At 53.2% G+C, this 19,304-nt stretch overlaps 1 protein-coding gene across 5 annotated transcripts in view; it reads right to left on the bottom strand.

Annotated features, from left to right (window-relative positions):
* The window catches only part of DHRS3 (dehydrogenase/reductase 3), a gene marked incomplete at its 3' end in the record, with an annotated part of 41,135 nt that extends 22,461 nt beyond the window's left edge, over nt 1-18,674 (bottom strand). The window contains exons 1-2 of one of the 5 annotated variants that reach the window (XM_082834005.1): nt 18,657-18,674; nt 17,484-17,633 (exon numbers count right to left, since the gene is read on the bottom strand). In XM_082834005.1, coding sequence (XP_082690131.1) covers nt 17,484-17,633 — 150 coding nt within the window. In that variant the 5' untranslated portion in view covers nt 18,657-18,674. Of the gene's footprint in view, nt 1-17,483; nt 18,295-18,374; nt 18,507-18,656 lie in introns of those variants that run through there. The other 4 variants (XM_082834006.1, XM_082834004.1, XM_082834002.1 and 1 more) reach the window with 4 other exon arrangements.
* Nucleotides 18,675-19,304: the final 630 nt, after the last annotated feature.

The following is a 19,304-nucleotide window of genomic DNA, read 5'->3' as shown; positions in this document are numbered from 1 at the left end:
TGGACCCCACTAACTCAAGTCCTTTTAGGAGTTGGGGAACCTAGAATGACCCCAGATCTTTAAAAAGCACCCCAAGAACCCAGCTTATAACACCAGAGCCCATGCCAGCTTCTCTTTCACTGAAGTTAATATTTAAGTCCCTCTCCCTCACATCACCCTGTTTTCTTGTCTTTCCAACATTGTGTCACTCTCTGAAATTTTGTTCTTTGTTTGCTTGTTTATTGCCTGTCCCCTCCCCCCAGTGCACACACACTCGAGAATGTCGGCTCACCCTGTGTTCCCAGCACTTGGCTGGGTCATCAGCTGCCTGGGGAATATGCGAGTGAATGAATGAAATCATTTTGCCTCCCCCGTGAAACGGATGATAACATCCCTGGAGAGGATCTTGGGAGGGATAAAGTTGACAACCCAGGCAGTATGGCTGTCACGAGGACCAGCCACATCCCTCACTGGGCCCGTGACAAAGGAAAATGTGTGGCCGCTGGTTGAAAAATTATTGAGAATTTCACAATGGTGACAGCAGGGCATTGACACGTACAGGGCGCTTCTGAGCGAGGGGTCGTGTGTGACAGCTTGGGTCGCACTCCCAGGAAGCTGGGCAGGGCGGTTATACACAGAAAGTGCTTAGTAGCAGTACCCAGGGTGGGGGACAAAACGCGGGCTCTCGGGCCTTCCACGCCTTCCCTGGGCTGCAGGAAACTCACTCCAACCAAGCCACTCCCTGCTGTAGAATGGACAACACATCCCAGACAGACAGCTGACAACAGCTAGCTAGTTAAGGGCTGTCTGTGCACCCAGGGGACCCATGCAAAAAGCAATACGGAGGCATATTAGATTTAAGGGCAACAGTGGCCATGTAACGGTCATTGCCACGGTCAGCATTTATTCAGGGGCTTCTCAAAGGTGCTATAGTGAGGCCCGCAACCCCTTAGCCTCACTTCCAACATCCAGAAAGCTCTAAAATCCTTTTTTCCCCCCTTAATTCCACCCATATACATTTAGGCAAGTCCTCCAGGGGCTGTGGACCTGAGCTGTGGCCCACTTTAGAGATGAGGCACTGAGGTCCTGGAAATGTCAAGGGCATAGCCAGGAAGCGGCTGAGCTGGGACCCTGGCACCATTTCTGGGAGCTGCTGGCGAGGGTGAGAATATAGCTGTTGTTTTGGGTAAAGAAAGACAGCTGTTTTTATGGGGGTAACTCTTTCAGCATCCCCTTCCCACCCCAACCTGAAGTTCAGAGGCCCTTGAGCTGGTGTGTCCCAGGGAAACCTTCAGCTAATTAAGCATTATTTATGGACCGGCCTCCTGAAGACAAGCTTCAAATTACTTGCAGGCTGTACCAAGGTAACTGTCTATCCTACAGGCTATTAATTAGGAATCAGTTTAATCTCTGCTGGACGAAGGTCAAACGGTATGGGGTTGACCCTTCCGGCTGGCTGGCGTCGTACTATCAGGCTGGGGATCTGGGCCCGGAGGGCTGGGGGATTCAGGGGAAGTGACAGGACATTGCAACGGGAAATGACCTGGTCAGCACATCCTGCAAAGGCCAGGATGCTGAGAGCAAAGCCACATGGGCCTTGGCCCAGGAAGCCAGGCGAGGCGGGGTTTCCCTTTAGCACCAGCCCTGCAGAATAATGGATTTCAGCAGTCCTCAGAGAGTGCCTCAGCCCTCCAACATGAGCGAATTCTGCTGGAAATTCTGGCTTCCCTCACCTGCCGTTAACCCAGTCTGGTCATGCACCCTGTAGAAACCCTTCTGTGGCTCCCTAGCGCTCTCTTTTTTTTTTTTTTTTGGTGGTACGCGGGCCTCTCACCGCTGTGGCCTCTCCCGCTGCGGAGCACAGGCTTCGGACGTGCAGGCTCAGCGGCCATGGCTCACAGGCCCAGCCGCTCCGCGGCATGTGGGATCTTCTCGGACCGGGGCACGAACATGCGTCCCCTGCATCGGCAGGCGGACTCTCAACCACTGCGCCACCAGGGAAGTCTCTCCCTAGCGCTCTTCAAATCAAGTCCCAATTCCACCCGACGGCCACCAAGCTCTATGAGCTCTGCCCTGCCCTGCCCATCTCCCACCATTCTCCGCTCACACTTCTGTTCTGGCCAGGCCAGGATCTCTCATCTCCCATTTTCCAGATGTGCTCTTCCCCTCTGCCTGGAATGTTCTCCTTCTGTGGCCTCCACCTCATTGTTGATGCCTCACCTTAGACCCTGGTCCTAGCCATTGCCAGCCTTCCTTCCGCAGAAGCCGGACTGCCCGGATTCAGATCCCACGACTGTGTGTGCTGTTAGGCAAGTATTTAACCTCTGTGAGCCTTAGTTTTCTCATTTTTAAAATGCGGACAGTTATAGTTCCTCCCTCACTGGTTTGCTCCAAGGAGCGCATCAGATTGTCCCTGGAAATCACTTAGTGTGTAGGAAGAGCTTTGTTAACAGTGGCACAGACTGACTGGAAACCCTGCCCTGTGCTCAGAACTGCATCCCGCTCCATTAGAGTACCCACCACACTGCAGCGTCACCGAGAGCCATGGGTCCTTTTTCCCAGCTAGACCGAAGATGGGACCCGGAACGCTGTGTGTTTTTCTCCTGCAATGCCTACCTTGGCCCTATGACCTAGGAGAGCCCCCTGCACACCTTTCTGTACTGTCAAATCTACCCCCATAAGAAGGCTTCCGGGATGACCCAGAGTTTTCTTTTCTGTGGAGCAGCGTCCAACCCAGTGTGGGGTTAATTCAAGTCCCCTGTTCTATTTTGCTCTCCAAGGACAAACCCTACAGAAGACACTCTACTGCCCTAGCCACAATGCCAGCCACTCTGTGGCAGGGACTGTGACATCTTCCATGCCTGGTGACTCTGGGTGGCACCTGGAACAGTTTTGCATTCAGCAGGTGTTCAGGGCAGATCCAACCAGCATTTTCTGAGCCCCTGGCTGGCATGTTCGACAGTCTTCTGGAATCCTCCCAATGGCCTTGGGAGGTTGGGACTGGCATTGTCACATTATAGATGAGAAAACTGAGGCTGAGAGTGTGGCTAGCAGAATAATGGCCTCCCCCGGGACACCCATGTCCTAATCCCCAGAACCTGTGACTATGTTAACTTACATGGAAAAGAGGATTTAAGGTTGCAGATGGAATTAAATTTGCTAATCAACTGACTTTAAAATAGAAAGACTGTACTGGATTATCTAGGTGAGCCCAGTATAATAACAAGGGGCCTGAGAAGTGGCAGAAGGAGACAGAGGAGAGAGGGAGATGTGACCGGGGAAGCCAGGTCAGGGTGATGCAATGCTCCTGGCTTTGAGGATGGAGGAAGGGGCCACAAGCCAAGGAATGTAGGCGCCTCCAGAAGCTGGGAAGGGCAAGGAAATGGATTCTCCCCTAGAGCCTCCAGAGGGAACATAACCCTGACACCTTGATTTTAGCCCAGTGAGACCGTGTTGGACATCTGACCTCCAGAACTGTGAGAGAATAAACGTGTGCTGTTTTAAGCCATTGAGTGTGTGGTGTGTATCAAGGCAGCCACGGAAAGCTTGGGCAGAGAGGTGGAGGGCTGGGACTCAAACCTGAGTCTGTCTCTTCAAAGTCTGGGTTCTCAGTGGCACATCGCCCCTCCCCACACTAACCTATCGGCATCACTTAAAACAAGCTCTCTGTCATAAAGATATGCCCCAGAGGCTTTTGCAGAGAGTACACGAGAGGGGTCGCAGTGGACCGTCAAACACGATCCATAGCCTCACCAGCGTGGCCAGGACTTTCCATACAGTATCTCACTGAGATCTCATTTTACAGATGAGGAATCTGAGGCTCAGAGAGGTCTAGTAACTTGCCTAGGGCAACTCAGCAAGTGAGTGGAAGAGCCAGCATATGAATTTTGGTTTGTTGATTCCTGAGCTCAAAATCTGAATCACAATTGTATACTGGCTCCTTAAGAAAGAAATAAAACTAAACATGGGTGCACACACACACACACACGCACACGTACATACACACACAAACACACACACACCTGCCAACATGAAGGCTCAAGAGGTGGCCCCCAAACCAGGACAACTGGTCAGCCAGCCAAAGAGGCGTGAGCCCTGAGGGCACACAGTGTTCCCAGCCCACACTTCCCCATGCTCCTGGTGGGCCTGGAGGGCCCCCACCACTTCTGCTGCGGGTTCACAGGGAAGTAGCCTGGAGAGGTGAGGCGAGACTGCCCCCTTTGCCACGTGAGACATGAGGACATGGCATGTGGGAGCCAAGGGTGGCCTGACTGCATGGGGGTGTGTCTGGCAGGACTGCCTGCCTGCAGGAAGGTCACACTACCCTTTGTGGTCACGCTGGTCCCAGCTCCCCATGATGACCTGCTACAGGGCCTGTGAGAGGTCAGAGCATGCTGGGCTGGCCAGCTGGGCTTGACTGTGTCCCCCAGGCCCTCGGAGCTCTAGAGGCACCCAGAGACTTTTCCTCCCACCTTGGAAGGACCCTGCATCAGAGAGCTGGCTTCTCACCCCCAGGGAAGCATCAGTATTAACAGTGACTTGGCAGAGGGGCTTCCTTTACTCTCCTATCCAGTGGCCTTAAATCTTCTGGAAAAAGTTACAAAGAAAGTCTGTTGACAACCTGCTGGACCACCTTAAGTGGCTGCTCAAGTTGTCTCTTTGAAGTACAAACTCCCTAAGGGCAAACAGCTTCCGGCTCAAGCCGGAAAAGTCTATTCTGTCTCTTTAGTTGGTGTCAGTAAATGACCTGATAAGGTCTGCAGGACTAGACCTGGGAGGACCGGCTAAGAGAGGCCTGGAGCTACTGGAAATTTGTGCCTGAGATGACAAACTGGATTGGTCCCTCTACAAGAAGGAGTACTATAGGTCTGCTCCTGACCCCCTTGCTCCTTGGTAATAGCAGCCCAATTTCCCCCACAGAAGCCCACCTTGCCATTTTCACACACTGTGGCTTGGCTGGAGCCGGTTCACTCCTGGCTCAGAGTCAGGCCTGAGACCCACAGCCAGCCAGCCGGTGACTGCACCACTGCCAGTGAGTGCTTCAGCGCAACCCAGTCACAGCCAGGGAGACTCAATTCCTGGAGCCTCCGGAAATGCTGGGGGGAGGACACGGGTCTGCCCGCTCCCCACTTGACTGGGAGCTTGGGGTTTAAGGCATCATGGGGCAGACGCGAGCAGCCCCACCACAGGGAGTGCCTGCCTAAGGGGACACTGAGTCTTGACGACACCGGGAGCCAGGCCTGGAGTTAGACCTACCCAGGGACCTTCTGGTCACCCGAGTCAATAAACCAAGCTGAAGGACACCTCCGGACTCACCCCTGGGAGTGAGTGCTGCGCTTAATGTTGTTTGACCCATTTAGACTGCCAGGCAGCTAAAAGCAGGCGCTGCACTGACGGTGCCCAGGGCTGTCAACATGATCTATTCTGCCCTGTAGGATGATTAACTGAGAGGCAACGAAACTCACTGGTTCAAGAGCAGTCGCCCTGGGTTCAAATCCCACTTGGTCATTCACAAGCTGTGTGACCTTGTTATTGACCCTCAGAACCTTGACCAGTAAAAAGAGGACGATAATAGTACTCACACTGGAGCTCACTGTGGGAAATAAATGACTTTATTACACGTCAAGTGCTGGCACATAGCGTCAATAGGTGCTCCGTAGGTACGGGCTCTAACCAGCTATGAGGGATCAGTCATGCCTTCACTCAGGCAACGAACATTTATTAAGCACCTACTGTGTGCCAGCTACTGTGCCAGGTGCCTAGGACACTTGGTGAGTGAGAGGACACGCCCCTTCCTCCCAAGGATCTCAGTCTTTTGGAGAGGACACACGGCAACAAGCAGCCACAAGCATGGGGAGTTGCCATGGTGACCCATGACTCTGGCCTCACCACAGCCCAACCCTGACCAACTGAGCTACTTGGACACAGAGATGAAAATGACTAATGGGGAAGCTGGGTGGTTGTCTGGGGAGTGGGCAGCCGGGACCACAGCGGAGGCCCTGGTCTTGACCAGCCTCCGGCCTGGGCTGGAGAAAGGCCTGCATTGGACCAGCCCCTGTCCATGAGGAAAGGGGCCATCGGCCTCCAGTGGGAGGGAAGATGCCAGGCTCTGAGCCCTCCCTGTGTGGAGAGCGATTCCTTCTTACTGATTTCTAGAAAGTGTCAAGAGCTAAAGTTCCCAAGGACTTCTGGGGCCGGGGCAGAATCCTCCTTTTCCTGCAGAATCCCAGAACCAGGGTGACTCTGGCCAGCGGGTTCTTTGCCTTTTGCCCCTGTGCACAGCAGAGCACCTGGCCCAAGAGCAAAAGGTGCGGAGCCAGGGCTGGAGGGTGTCCACTGTACTTCCCACCCTGACCCTGACAGGAAGGAGTCATCATTTCTTGCAGATGCTCTGGTGCTGAGCTAAGAGGTTTAGGGAAGTTATTTCACTGAATCCTCATACTTTCGTTTTTCAGACGGGGGAAGCCCAGAGAGACGGTTATTTGTCTAAAGTCACACAGCAGCTTGCTGGGAGGCCTCTTCGGATTTAAGGGATTAGGAACTGGCTCCCAGCAGCCCTGGCTGGCATTATGAATGGCAAGAGTGCTCTAGCCAGAGGGCTGGTCTCTACTACTTGAAAGACTTCGGCGGCTGCGACGCTGCCCACGGGCCAGCCCTGGCTTTGGGGCTGGGATGGCCAAGTCACCTTCTCCCAGGACTGGGAGCTGAATTTGGGCCGGGTGCCCTTTGGGAGGCTGTCTCAGTCCTGCTTGAGTAATTAGGGCTTCTAGCTCAGGGGTTGCCTAGTGGTGGCGGAGGGAGCCTGGCTGAGGGCTGAGCAGCGCCTGGGCTTCCACAAGCCTGGGGTAGAAGTGGGGAAGCCTCTCCTGAGGGGTGAAGGCACAGGCTAGGAGGAGGACACTTCTGTCCACGAGCTTCTTCACCTTGGAGTAAAGAGCCCAAAGTTGAAGACCCAACGAGTCCCGTGAAGAGCAGCTGAGGAGAGGAGTGTGTCCTAAGTAATTTCCTAGAACATTTTACTTTCAAGCCTTATTGTTTTTCTTCTCCTTGAAGTAATGGCATTCTTTCAAAATGCACACAAAAATCTTACACAGAATTCTAAGCTACGAGACCTAAGTGAAGCTGATCTAGTTAAATGGAGGTGAGGGCCCCTCAGAACCCTATCGGCTCCACCTCCTGTGGGGTCCCACCTTCTTGGAATCCCTTGGGTGCTCCGGAACCCAGTTTGAATACTTGGCCCTAGAACCTCAGCTGGTGTTGGGGTCTGCCTTGGGGCTGCTGGGGCTCAGATGGGCCAGAGGTCTGTAGAAGAATGACAGGCAGACAGGAGACAGTTATCTGTAAACACTTTCTAGGAGTATGCTTCGGTGTGGACAGAATAATCTCATGGTTCATTGCTCAAAATGCTTTTCTAGCCACTTCCCTGAAAGGCCACTGAAAAGGGAATTCAAGATCGAATTCCCCAAAGCAGGGTGCGGCCAACAGAATCAGGAAGGCTTGGGCCCAGTGGCCTTTGCCAGGCTGACGCTCGTTGGCCACAAATCTGTACTGTTCACTCTGGCTTGACCCTGGCTTTGGGTCGCAGGACCCCAGAGTCTCCTGCCTCTTACATAAGCTCCAGTCCTGGGCCCTGAATCTGAGTCTAAAGGAGTTGGATGGGTTTTGGTTGGACCTAGTCCAAAGCTTCTTAACCTGACGTCTGGGATAGGCATCGGGGGGCGGGTCCAAGGACCCCTTAAAAGTATAAAAATCTGCCCCTTTGTGCATTCTTCTTGAGACATCCTCAAATGGCTCCACAACCAGTAAAAGATGAAGACTTACTGCAAACCCTTCAGTTGCCACCTCCTTCAAGAAGTCTTCTAAGATTTCCTTAATTTACAGTGATCTCCCCCTTCTCTGAATTATCAAAGCTGTCGGTCACTTGGGAGGATCCGGCTTGGTGACCTCAGGTTTAGCTGGAAGGAGCGGGAACCCACTCACTCCTCAAAGCTGGCTTCCAGCTAGAGGTGCCACCCTGGTTGTAAATGAATGAAATACAACTGTGCTGTTTTCCTGCTTATCAGTTAGTCGTTCAAAGCAAACCCTGATAACCAATGACTACCTTAATCTTTTGGCAAGTATCCCACTCATTGTATGCAAATACTGCTGTTCAGTGCTTAAAAAAATGTTTTGGTGAAGGCAAACTTAACTACATCCTGTTGACGCTTGGACCGCTCACCAGTCCCCTTTCCAGAACCCTCTGTGTACGAGGTAGTTTCCATTATTAAACAGCTTGTCTCTTGACCTCTCCATAACCCTGAGTGGGGTAGGCCAGGCCAGGCTGTTATTATTTGACCCAGGGGGAAAGGGCCTAGTTTTGAAGCTAAAATCCTTGGTTCAAAATCTGCCTTAGGGCAAGCATCCTGGGCAACTCACTTCACTTGCATCTTAGAGATGGGCTGCTGATCACCATTGTGGAAAACAGGACGGAGGTTTCTCAAAAAACTACAAATAGAACTACCGCGTCACTCAGCAATTCCACTCCTGGGTATATGTCGGAAAAAACCCACAAACACTAATTTGAAAAGGTACGTGAACCCCAATGATCATAGCAGCATTATTTACAATTGCCAAGATATGGAAGCAACCTAAGTGCCCATCAACAGATGAATGGATAAAGAAGACGTAGTGTATACACAGTGGAATACTACTCAGCCATAAAAAAGAATGAAAATTTGCCATTTGCAGCAACATGGATGGACTTGGAGGGCATTACGCTAAGTGAAATAAGTCAGAGAAAGACAAATACTGTATGATATCACTTATGTGTGGAATCTAAAAAAATACAACAAACTAGTGAATATAACAAAAAAGAAGCAGGTTCACAGATATAGAGAACAAACTAGTGGTTACCAGTGGGGAGGGAGGGGCAATATAGGGGTAGGGAGTATGGGAGGTACAAGCCAGTGGGCAGAAGATAGGCTCAAGGATGTACTGTACAACATGGGGAAGGTAGCCAACATTTTGTAATAACTGTAAATGGAAAGTAACCTATAAAAATTGTACACAAATTAAAAAAAAATTTTTTTAATTGGAAAACAAATAAAAGCAACGGGGCTGCTGATCACATCTGCCTCTGGGCCTGGGCAAGACAATGAATGTGAGAAAGTACTGTGCAGTCCTGTAGGCTACCACAGTCACGTAGGGTATGGACCGATGTCACGTGTTGTAGGAGGAGCCCAAGGACGCCGTCAGCATCCAGTTCGGGTCTAAGTCATGAGTGACGGTCAAAATGAAGGATGTGAACATGGGCCTGGCCTGCACCCTCCCTCTTCCTCTTCCTCATCTCCTCTCTCCAGCACCCTGAAAAACCCGGACAAAGGAATGACCCAGTCACTGAAGGACCCCACTGAGGTCAGGCTGAGCAGAGATGTCTTCTTTTAGTTTTTAAGCATTGGTTGATGGATGCCGGTGGCCTCTCTTCCTCCTGGCCCCTGACTCTGTCCGGGTAACTGTCCTCACTGCTATTACGCGGGCAATGATGATTCACAAAATCTAAGGGGTGGAAGGGACCCGGGTGGTCGTCCAGAACCCAATCTCTTCTGATGCAAGAATCCACAGCCCCTTCACTGCAGCCTGCTGACTGCAGAAAAGCTCCGGAGAGTGGGAAGCTGCTCCTGGGGCAGGGCCGCAGTCTCACGTGGCCCTCCATCCACCTGGAAGGTGGCCAACACCATCTCCAGCACCTGAAGCGGTCAAGCAAACGCTCATGGATTTGCCGTCCCACATGAGTCGTGGCTTCTCGTCCTTGTCATCCGGAGCCTGCTCCCTGGGCGCCCTCCAGTTGCTCAAGGACCCTCTCAAAATGTTGACCAACACTGACCACAATGCACTCGAGCTCCTTTGACAAAGTGGAACCAAAAAGTGTCTCCCTTGCTCTGGGCACCGATACAGTTGCTTTTATTTGCTTTCTAGAGGAAGTTCATCTCTGTCACCACTAAAGTCATCTTGTTGGAACTCACTCCTCTTTCCAAAGTGTCAGGGGCTTTATCTGGAGACAGTCATCGCACCAGGATGTAAATGCCATCAGAGAGACCCTTGTGTATGTGGTTCCCTGCGGCAGCTTCAAGCCTAGCTGGCTGAATCCATGAATGAATCTGACATAGTCACAATTCCCCCAAAGCCATGTCACCCTCAAGTTGGTCGACATTTTTCACCCGGGGACCAGATCACAACATCACAACTGTCAGCAAGAACAGATCGCAACTTGCTGAGCGCGGGTCTCCCCAGCAGACTCCGAGGCCTGGGTCCCGGATGCCTCGCACCCACCTCTCTAGGGGTACACCAGCCTACCCAGAACCCCCTTCAGCCCACACACTTCCATTTGACTCAAGATATCAGAGGAGATGGGCAGTGTCTTCTAAAATCCAAGTGCAGGGGAATTCCCTGGCGGTCCAGTGGTTAGGATTGTGCTTCCATTGCAGGGGGCACGGGTTCGATCCCTGGTCGGGGATCAAAGATCCCGTATGCCACGTCACGGCCAAAAGAAACCCAAAAACCAAAAATCCAAGTGCAAAGCTGAGGGCAGGCCCCGAGCTTTGGAACGCTCTCAGAAGGACGCCCAGCGAGTCTGGTACCATGATCTCAGGGGAGCTGCCCCTAATCCCTCTCCTGCCTCTGGCCTGACCCCGCTGCGTTCCTCCCCACCCCCACCAGGGCGATCTTGCCAAGACTTAGGTTAGATCATGTCACTTCCCTTCTCAGAACCTTCCAACAGCTCCCAGCTTCACTTGGAGCCAAAGCCACAGCCGGTTCTAGAGATTGCTGGGCCCCATCTGCCCTGCTTTGCTCCCCGCTGCCACCCCCTGCCCTGCTCCCCACACTGCCGCCCTCTTCCTCTCGCCCCCTCTGCTCCAGCCACATTGGCCTCCTTGAAGTTCCCCAGGGACATCCTTCCCTCTGAGACCCTCACTCTTCCCTCTGCCTGGCACACTGCTCCCTCCATTCCTGCCAGGTCTTTTGTCTACTTTTTTTTTTTTTTTTTTGCGGTACGTGGGCCTCTCACTGTTGTGGCCTCTCCCGTTGCGCAGCAAAGGCTCCGGACGCGCAGGCTCAGCGGCCATGGCTCACGGGCCCGGCCGCTCCGCGGCATGTGGGATCTTCCCGGACCGGGGCACGAACCCGTGTCCCCTGCATCGGCAGGCGGACTCTCAACCACTGCGCCACCAGGGAAGCCCCTTTTGTCTACTTTGCCTCGTTTGTTTTCTGCTTAGCACTTAGATCCTTACTGCGATCTAACGGGCTATTTTCTGTACCCTGTGTATTATCTGTCTCCCTCACCAAACTGTCAGGCTCCCCGTGGGTGCGGACTGTTGCCCGCTTTGCTCGCTGCTGCATCTCTGCGCCTAGAATACAGAGGGTGCGCCATAGATCTGTTGTATAAATGAATGAGTTCCCACCAACCACTCATTTGCTAAACTGTTCTGATATTTGGCACTCTCTTTCTGAGAATCCAGAACTCTTAAGACAGCACTCATTTTAAGGGAGCTCACTCACCCCACAGCAGACGAGCGTGCATTTGGGGATGCTAGCATCTAAACAGATTTGCCTGTCTCTTTTTCATTTGGCTTCAACTCTTTCCTGACCTTCGTGGTTCATACGAGTAATACGTTTCAAATGTTTCCCTTTCAGATGTCTTATATACTTGGTGTATTTTTTAAATTGTGGCTTCCGAAGGCAGCTAGGAGAAAGTCTTACAACATCCTAGGTGTGGTCGTGCTTCTGCCTGAGGATACAGACAGCAGGTTGGGTCTGGAATTCTTCCTGCACTCGAACCCAGAACTAAGTGGGATTTTGAGGGTAGCAGGTTGGGATAAGGCCTCCAGGGAGAAGTTGTAATGACTGCAACAACTAGATCTCTGTCCTGGTGGGGGTGGGGGTGGCGGGGAAGGATGGCTAACTGCTCCCTTCTCCTCAGTAGGGAGGTCATTTTCTCAAAGGGATGAGAATCATTTTCTCAACAAATCACCAATTGGAGATGGGACGGATAAAGTAACTATCTTGATAAAGAAATCGGAAGGGCTCTGTGCAGGGATAAACCCACGGCCCAGGCTCTGAAAAGCAGAAAGTGCAGAAGAGCTTGGGAGTCTACACGAGAAAGAACAGATGGGCAGGTGGACGGACAATGGACTTCCTGACTCAGGGTCAGTATTTCTAGATCTAGGGAGCATTCTCTGATTTTAGGATAAACACTGGAAGTTCCGCTTGACATGCTAATTGGGAAACTTGGGCCCTTTGTTCCCTTGAAAGCTACAAGTTGAAAACACTAACATCTTCTGCAAGAGTTGAAATAAATCCCAGCAGCTGGTTACCTGGTGCCTGTTAAGGGAGTTTAGTAATGGGTGTGGGGCCTCCTACAGACTGAGGGCATATTTTCCAACTCTGAGTTGCTGCTTTGCCATTCAGTGGGATCTGATACGTAGCAAGAAAGGCTGAGATCTGCAGTGATGAGGACAAATATCTTTTGCAGAGACCCTGGCACTCGGTGGCTTTCCTGGGATGGCTGAGCCATAACATGGGAATTTTAGAGCATGCCAGGACCTTAGGGGTCATTGCATCCCCTCTCATCTTATGGGTGTGCTTCTTAGCGGCAGCCTAGAGAAGGGAGCCACTTTTCCAGGGTTTTAGCAAAGTCAGGTCTAGAACCCAGGTGAGCCAGGCCACAGGGGGCGTGGCCCAAGATGTGGGCACCTTTGTTCCCCAGGGGAAGTAGGTGGGGCAGTAAAAGGGAGGTGTTTGTCTATTCAGGTGACAGGTCCAAATTGTAAAGCCCATTGTTTGAAATCCAAGGACCAGATGCTGCAAGCTGAAAGAATTTTCCTAGATGCCTCGGGTAGGACAGGTAGCCTACTTTCCTGCTCCCAGGCTGCATCAAATGAGAGCCTGTGGCTTCCCTGGTGGCGCAGTGGTTAAGAATCCGCCTGCCAATGCAGGGGACATGGGTTTGAGCCCTGGACCGGGAAGATCCCACATGCCGTGGAGCAACTAAGCCCGTGCGCCACAACTAATGAGCCTGCACCCTACAGCCCGCGAGCCACAACTACTGAGCCCACGCGCCTAGAGCCCATGCTCCACAACAAGAGAAGCCACCGCAAAGAGAAGTCCGCGCACCGCAACGAAGAGTAGCCCCCACTCACCGCAACTAGAGAAAGCCCGCGCACAGCAACAAAGAACCAAAGTAGCCAAAAATAAATAAATAAATAAAAAGAGAACCTGGTACTTTTCCTAAACGGTCCCAGCAAAGGCTGCATTCAGGGTGAGGATGGGGGAGGTGAGCCACTGCTGTCTCCCATGTCATCCCGGCTTTGTGACTTTCATGACACATCAATTGTTTAATGCAGCTATTTTGGCCTGATGACTCTGGGGCCCAAGATTACCCGTCTGGACCCTTCTCCCTTCTTTCTCCTTTTTCCTATTCTCATCAGTACTGGCCTAACTCAGAGTCTGAGATACAAGCTGCTTACTTCTCCTAATACCTAATCCGCTCTACAACCTTTCCTTTCATTGCCTTCTACCTCCCTTCCCCAGTTTCAGCCAGGTATACAGTCTTTGATCGGTGGTTTCTTGAACCTGGGTTACCCTTCCCCCATCCCTTCTGGTTGAAACTCTTGACCTTCTTTAAGCCTCACTCAAATGCCACCTCCTTCATGAAGCCTTCCATGCACCCTTGTTATAGACTAATAGCTCTGGGCTGCTTCTGCTTAGCATTCCCCCCACCCCAAATTCATGTCTACCTGGGACCTCAGAATGTGACCTTATTTGGAAATAGGATCTTTGGAGATGTAATTAGTTAAGGATCTCAAGATGAGGTCATACTGGATTTAGCGTGGGCTCTAAATCCAATGACTGGTGTCCTTATGAGAAGATGAGAGGATGCACAGACACACAGAGACAGAGAAGACAGCCACGTGCAGGTGGAGGCAGAGATAGGAGTGACACTGCCACAAGCCTAGGGACGCCAGCCAGGAGCCACCAGGAGTTGGAAGGGGCAAGCAAGCATTCTCCCGTAGAGTCTTCGGAGGGAGTGGGGCCCTGCCAACACCTTGGTTTCAGATTTCTGGCCTCCAGAACTGTGAGAGAGTACATTTCTATTGCTGCAAGCCACCAAGTTAGTGGTCATTTGTTATGGCGGCCACAGGAAACTAATACACACTATAATTTGTGCCTTGACTGTAAGCACCTGGCCATGTCCCTGCCCCTCTCCAGGCCCAGAGCTGCATCGAACACCTGACAGGCATCTCAGGTAGGTTTGCTGGACTAGGTCTCTCAGAGATGGTTGTCGAGGGATAGTTGCGCCTCAGCCTGCCCCAGGGCCAGGGTGGGAAGGATATGGGATTTGCTGAATGGATGTGATGGAGAACAGGAGTCACACATCTACATGAAGGGCTAATTCCTGGCAAGCTGCTTTAGGAGCAGGGCTACAGACCCATGGACTGTAAATTCAATAATAGCAAAGCAGGTGCGACTCAGAGCCAGTTCTTATACTGGCTCCCTGCAATGGGTCCCCGAGTCCCGGCTCTACCCCTTCTCCATGGAGGGATTGGGCCCTGGTGTGTTGCCCCTGCCTCTATGGTCCTACAGTCATGGCTCAGGGCTCTAATCCAGCCACTTGCCTCCTACTGGACCAGAGGCTGGAACAGCCCCTGCAAATACTTCCAAACGAACAGTTCACTCTCTCCTCCAGGGGACTCCTGCTAAAACCACGTCAAGGTCAAGGACTGGAGGCTGGGCCTGCCACTAGCCTGCCAGGAGCCTTGTTGGGGATGGGGTGAGCCCAAGCTCTATGAATGCTTTCGTGGAAGGAAATCCAGGAGGACACAGAAAATCTAAGAGGATTGTAGTGGGCAATGAGCATGACTGGCCCTTCCCGGGTTAACCTTGTACATGGTGGCTAAGCAGAGTTATCTCCAGGTAAGGAACTTTCCAACGCCTGGCACCTTTGTGTTCCTTTAAGAAAAACCCTCATTTGGGTCACCTTTGCAGCCTAAGGTGCACTACTGCTCACAAATATTGCCAAATCCTGTTTGACTCAAGGTCGTTATGGGAAACTGGGTTGTCACTCCCCCCAAGAGTAAACTCTCTTGGACGTGCCTGCTACTTGCAAAGACTCTGGTTCTCCTCCCTTCTTTCTCTTTAGGGGGCCTTTCCCCTCAGGTCCATCCTGCACTTCCACCAAGGGGAGGAGAGTCAGCCCCGTCCACCAAGGTCACCTGTCTAACACTGCTGCAGGCTGCAGCTGGTGCCACGCTCCCCAGCTCTCTCCAGCTGCTCCAGGACCACCCTGAGCCCACCATCCACACAACTCTCTCAGCCATCTCCTCCAGAGTCCCCACTCCACAACACACGGCCGGCCCTTTGTCCCCAAGCCCACCAGCCCCCAGACGCTCCCAGCTCTGGGAGTTGTCCCAAGGTCCTCTCACTGGGCCCCAGACGGACTCAGGCAAGAAACCTTGATTTCAAATTCCCCACTGTGACAGCAAGCACAAAGCTCATTAAAAAGTAGCCCCAGTAATTGGTCAGATGATGATGAGTTATAGGCAGGGCTCTTGGGCGTCCTGACTGGTCCGAGCACCGAACCTAGGGTGAATGGCACTGGAAGTTCCAGAGGCCCCATGGTTCCTGTTTCTGGTGACCAGATACCAATTTAAGACATATTTCTCATTGGCCCTGGATTTATTCTTTGGGAGAAGATATCTATTCCAAGTTAGGTGGGGCATGGTTCCCAGTGAAGGGACTCACAGGGTGCCGCTCTGCCCCCTCCACCCCCCAATGCCATATACTTCTTTCAATTGAGGCTTGTTTATAGTCAGTCAAGTTTTTCCAGATTGACTGAAAGAGTTCTTCATATGCCTACTGCAGCCAGTTACAAGAGCAGTGAAAGAGACCCAGGACTTGGGCCAGCTGGAAGAGTCAGAAGAAAGTTTCTGTGGGATGCAGACCGCTAAGGAATGACAATCACATGCGATTGTCCCAAACCCTCCATCCTTCTGCAAGGGCACCCTCATCTGCCACGCCTCCACAAAGGGGGCATCACCTCAAGGAAACGAAACTGCTGAGAAGAACTTTTGCTTCTCCTTTTTCCGTGTGTCCAAGGGTTAAAAACACTTCCAAACTCCCCTTCCAACTGCAAGGTCAAGCAGCTGTCCAAACCACCCAAGGAGAAGCAGGAGCCCGGGACAGCCGACCCCAGCTAGCTCGGCCTTGATAGCCGCCAACCTACAGCTGCTCCCCCCGCACCCCCCACCCCTAGACACCGCCTGGGGAAGGAAGAGTTAATCGGCAATCGGCTTTGGCTGATGGTTCACGCTCCAAAGTTCAGTCCCAGTCAGAGCCACCCCGGAGGGATTGTAAATCTCAGGGCAGTATTTAACAAAACAAAAGCAACCTGGAATTACATGCAGGTTTGGTTTTCTACAGTACATATTTACTTAATCCCCTAGGTATGTGGCTCCCTGTCAGATCAGCTGGCTTTGCTGGCCCTTTCACCCCCTCGCTCACAACAGTTTAAATTTCAATCTAATTCCCTGTTTTTGCTCTTCCTCTTCACAGGGCTGGCTGGAGACAGCCAGCCTCAAATCTCTCTCTCTATTGCTCTAGTCACTGGGTGAGTCAGCCGGGCTTGGGTCGGAGCTGGGTGACAGCTGGCTCACCCTCCACACTCTTGGGCACCAGGTCTGGGATAAGTGGGGGAAGAGGTGCTGGGTCTACCAAAAAGTTAAAGGCAGAGCTTGGGTGCTGGGGAGGTGGGGTTGCACCACCTTGCCCCTTAGTGGGGAGGGATCCCCTCTGCGGCTGTATTGGGGGGGGTCGGGCGGAGGCAGCATTGAAGTGAGAACAAGGGCTCTTTATCAGCTGCTGGTTACCCTTGTCCCCTCTTTCCAGATTTCCAAACACCTGGGCCTCCGAGCGCCTATCAGGCTAGGCTAGACATCCACCACCGTTTTTTCCTTTTCAAACCCAAACCAAGTATCCCCTCTTTTCTTGCCTCCAGAGCTGCAGCCACCCAGGTTGGGGCTGGGAAGCGGGTTGCCAAGGAAAACATGAAGCGCCAGCTAACAGGCGGCTCCCAGCTCTACCCAGGAGCGCACACACCCTTCACTCCCCAGGGTGGCGGCAAAAGAGGGAAAGACGAGAGGGAAAACACGACACCTTCCTCTGGGAGGGAGGAATGTCGGAAAGCGGGGGGGGGTCTGCTAAGTTTCGGGCTGGGGGTGAACAGCCAGCCACAGATCCCAGAGGAGCGGGTCAGTTCCGGACCTGCCAAAAAAGACAGTCGGGTGCCCGGGAAATGTACAAGGTGAAACTGACTAGCTCAGCACTCACGGGTGGCGCAGCGAAGTAGGGTGGCGGGCGACTTTCAGACCCTGGGCGCGGGTTCCGGCAGCGGCAGCAGGTGGGCGCACCCCTGTCCCCGCGGTCCCCCTAGCCTTTGGCCCCCATCCCCTGGAGTCGCGGTGTCCCGGTACCTTTCTGGCGCCGCGTTCCGCGAACTCGCGAGCGAGCTGGCGCCCGATGCCTCTCCCGCCGCCGGTGATAAGGACGTTCTCCCGAGACAGGTCCCGCAGCTTGGCGGGCAGCACCAGTCCGACGGCAGCCTTCACCACCAGATAGATCATCTGCAGAGGGAACACCACCAGCGCGCCCAGCCATTTCCACACCATCCTCCGCGCCGCGGAGCCGGGCAGGGGTGGGGGGGCGAAACTCCCCGGACCGCACAAAACAGGACTTAAAAAAGAAAACACCCCCAAACAATAATAAATACACCGAATAAGGGGCAGAGAGGCGTCCCACCTGGCCACTCTTGAAATCACCTCTTCCCAAATGCAAAGCAAGCACCGGGTGAGAAAAAGGGCGGCGGGGGGGAGGTGTGGGTGGGTGGGTGAGATAAATCCTCGGGAGGAGAAAAAGCGTCTCAGAAGGTTGGGACAGTAAGAGAGGTGGAGGGGAAGCCGGAGGTGGAAAGTTCTAACAAGAACTTTCGTGCCCCAGCAGCCGTTTCGGCTGGGGAATTCTCAGGTAATGTTTACAGGCTGACAGAGGAGTTTAGGCAGGGGAAGAAAAAAAAAAAAAAAAAAAAAAGGCACCAACCACACGCGCGCACCCTGCTACAGTCCCGCGGTTTCAAAGTGCAAGATTTAAAAAAAAAAAAAAAAGGCTGTTTCCAAATTGGAGCGCCTCCCCCCTTATCCAGGAAAAAAAAAAAAGTGGGGGGGGGAAAAGTGCTTGGAGCTCCCAATTTCAGCCCGCGAAAGTCTCCCGACTCATTGCTATTCTTGGGCTCAGGAAATTGCTTAAACGCGATCTGATTGCCAGCAACGTGCAGGAGAAGTGGGGGGTCCGGGTGTCAGTTTCTTTACGTGCATGGCTCGCCCTCGCGCGCGCCCGCTCTCTTCGGCTCCCTCCCTCCTTCTCTCTTCCAGCAGAGGCTGGGAGTTGCCGCTCGATCCGGCTCCCTCTCTCTCCCTTGTTAGCATTTATTGCCTTCTTTTTGTCCTTTCCAACTTGGAGAGGGCCCGGGTGCGGAGCGCGCGTGGATCGGACGCCCTGGTCTGCGCCGCCCTATCCATTCGCTCCCGGGGCAGCCGCGGCTGGCTGGGAGCGAAAGGGCGGCCCTTTTTCCCCCCATTTTTTTTTAATACCCCATTAAGTCTGATTGACAGTTAAAGTTGTTCCGAGGCTTCACTACCGTTCCTCTGAGTGGCTGCCGCGAGCTCCCCTCCCCCTGCGCAGTGGCGGGGTGCGCGCGCGGGCGCGCACACGGGCTCGCTGCGACTCCGCTCTCCCGGGGCCGGCTCCCCTCGCTGCAAGCCGGGGCTTGCCGGCGGTATCCCTGAGGGCTCGCCGCCGTAACTCGCACACGCTGGAACCGACTCCTGCGAACCGGCTCACTCCTCGAGACATTCCTCCTGGCCCGGGACGCGGTCTCCCCGAGCAGGAGAGCCTGCGGGCCAGGTGACGCCCCTGCATGCGGTGCAGGCCCGGGAGAGCTCGCGCTTGTCTTGATCCATCAGGTCGCCCAGGGTTTATTTCAGGTCATTTGATCATTCCCTGCCTCCATAGGACCGGGGAGCCACTTCTGACCCTTGCCCAGACTCCTCCAGTTTTCACTTAGAGCGCACTTTCTAAGTCCGCCCCGAGTCCCTCACGTTGCTGGGGGGAAACAGCTGGGAGCAGGGTTTTGCTTTGAGGGGTGGGGGTGTGGGGGCAGGGTAAAGGAACCTCTGCCCCCAGAGTGCCAATAAAGTCCCCGTACGATTAGCTGGGAGCATATTTATTGCTCATCTGGG

The sequence above is a fragment of the Leucopleurus acutus genome (assembly GCF_964270905.1).
Source record: "Leucopleurus acutus genome assembly, chromosome: 2".
In the NCBI taxonomy this organism is placed as follows: Eukaryota; Metazoa; Chordata; class Mammalia; order Artiodactyla; family Delphinidae; genus Leucopleurus; species Leucopleurus acutus.
This window is presented reverse-complemented; position numbering and strand designations above follow the sequence as displayed.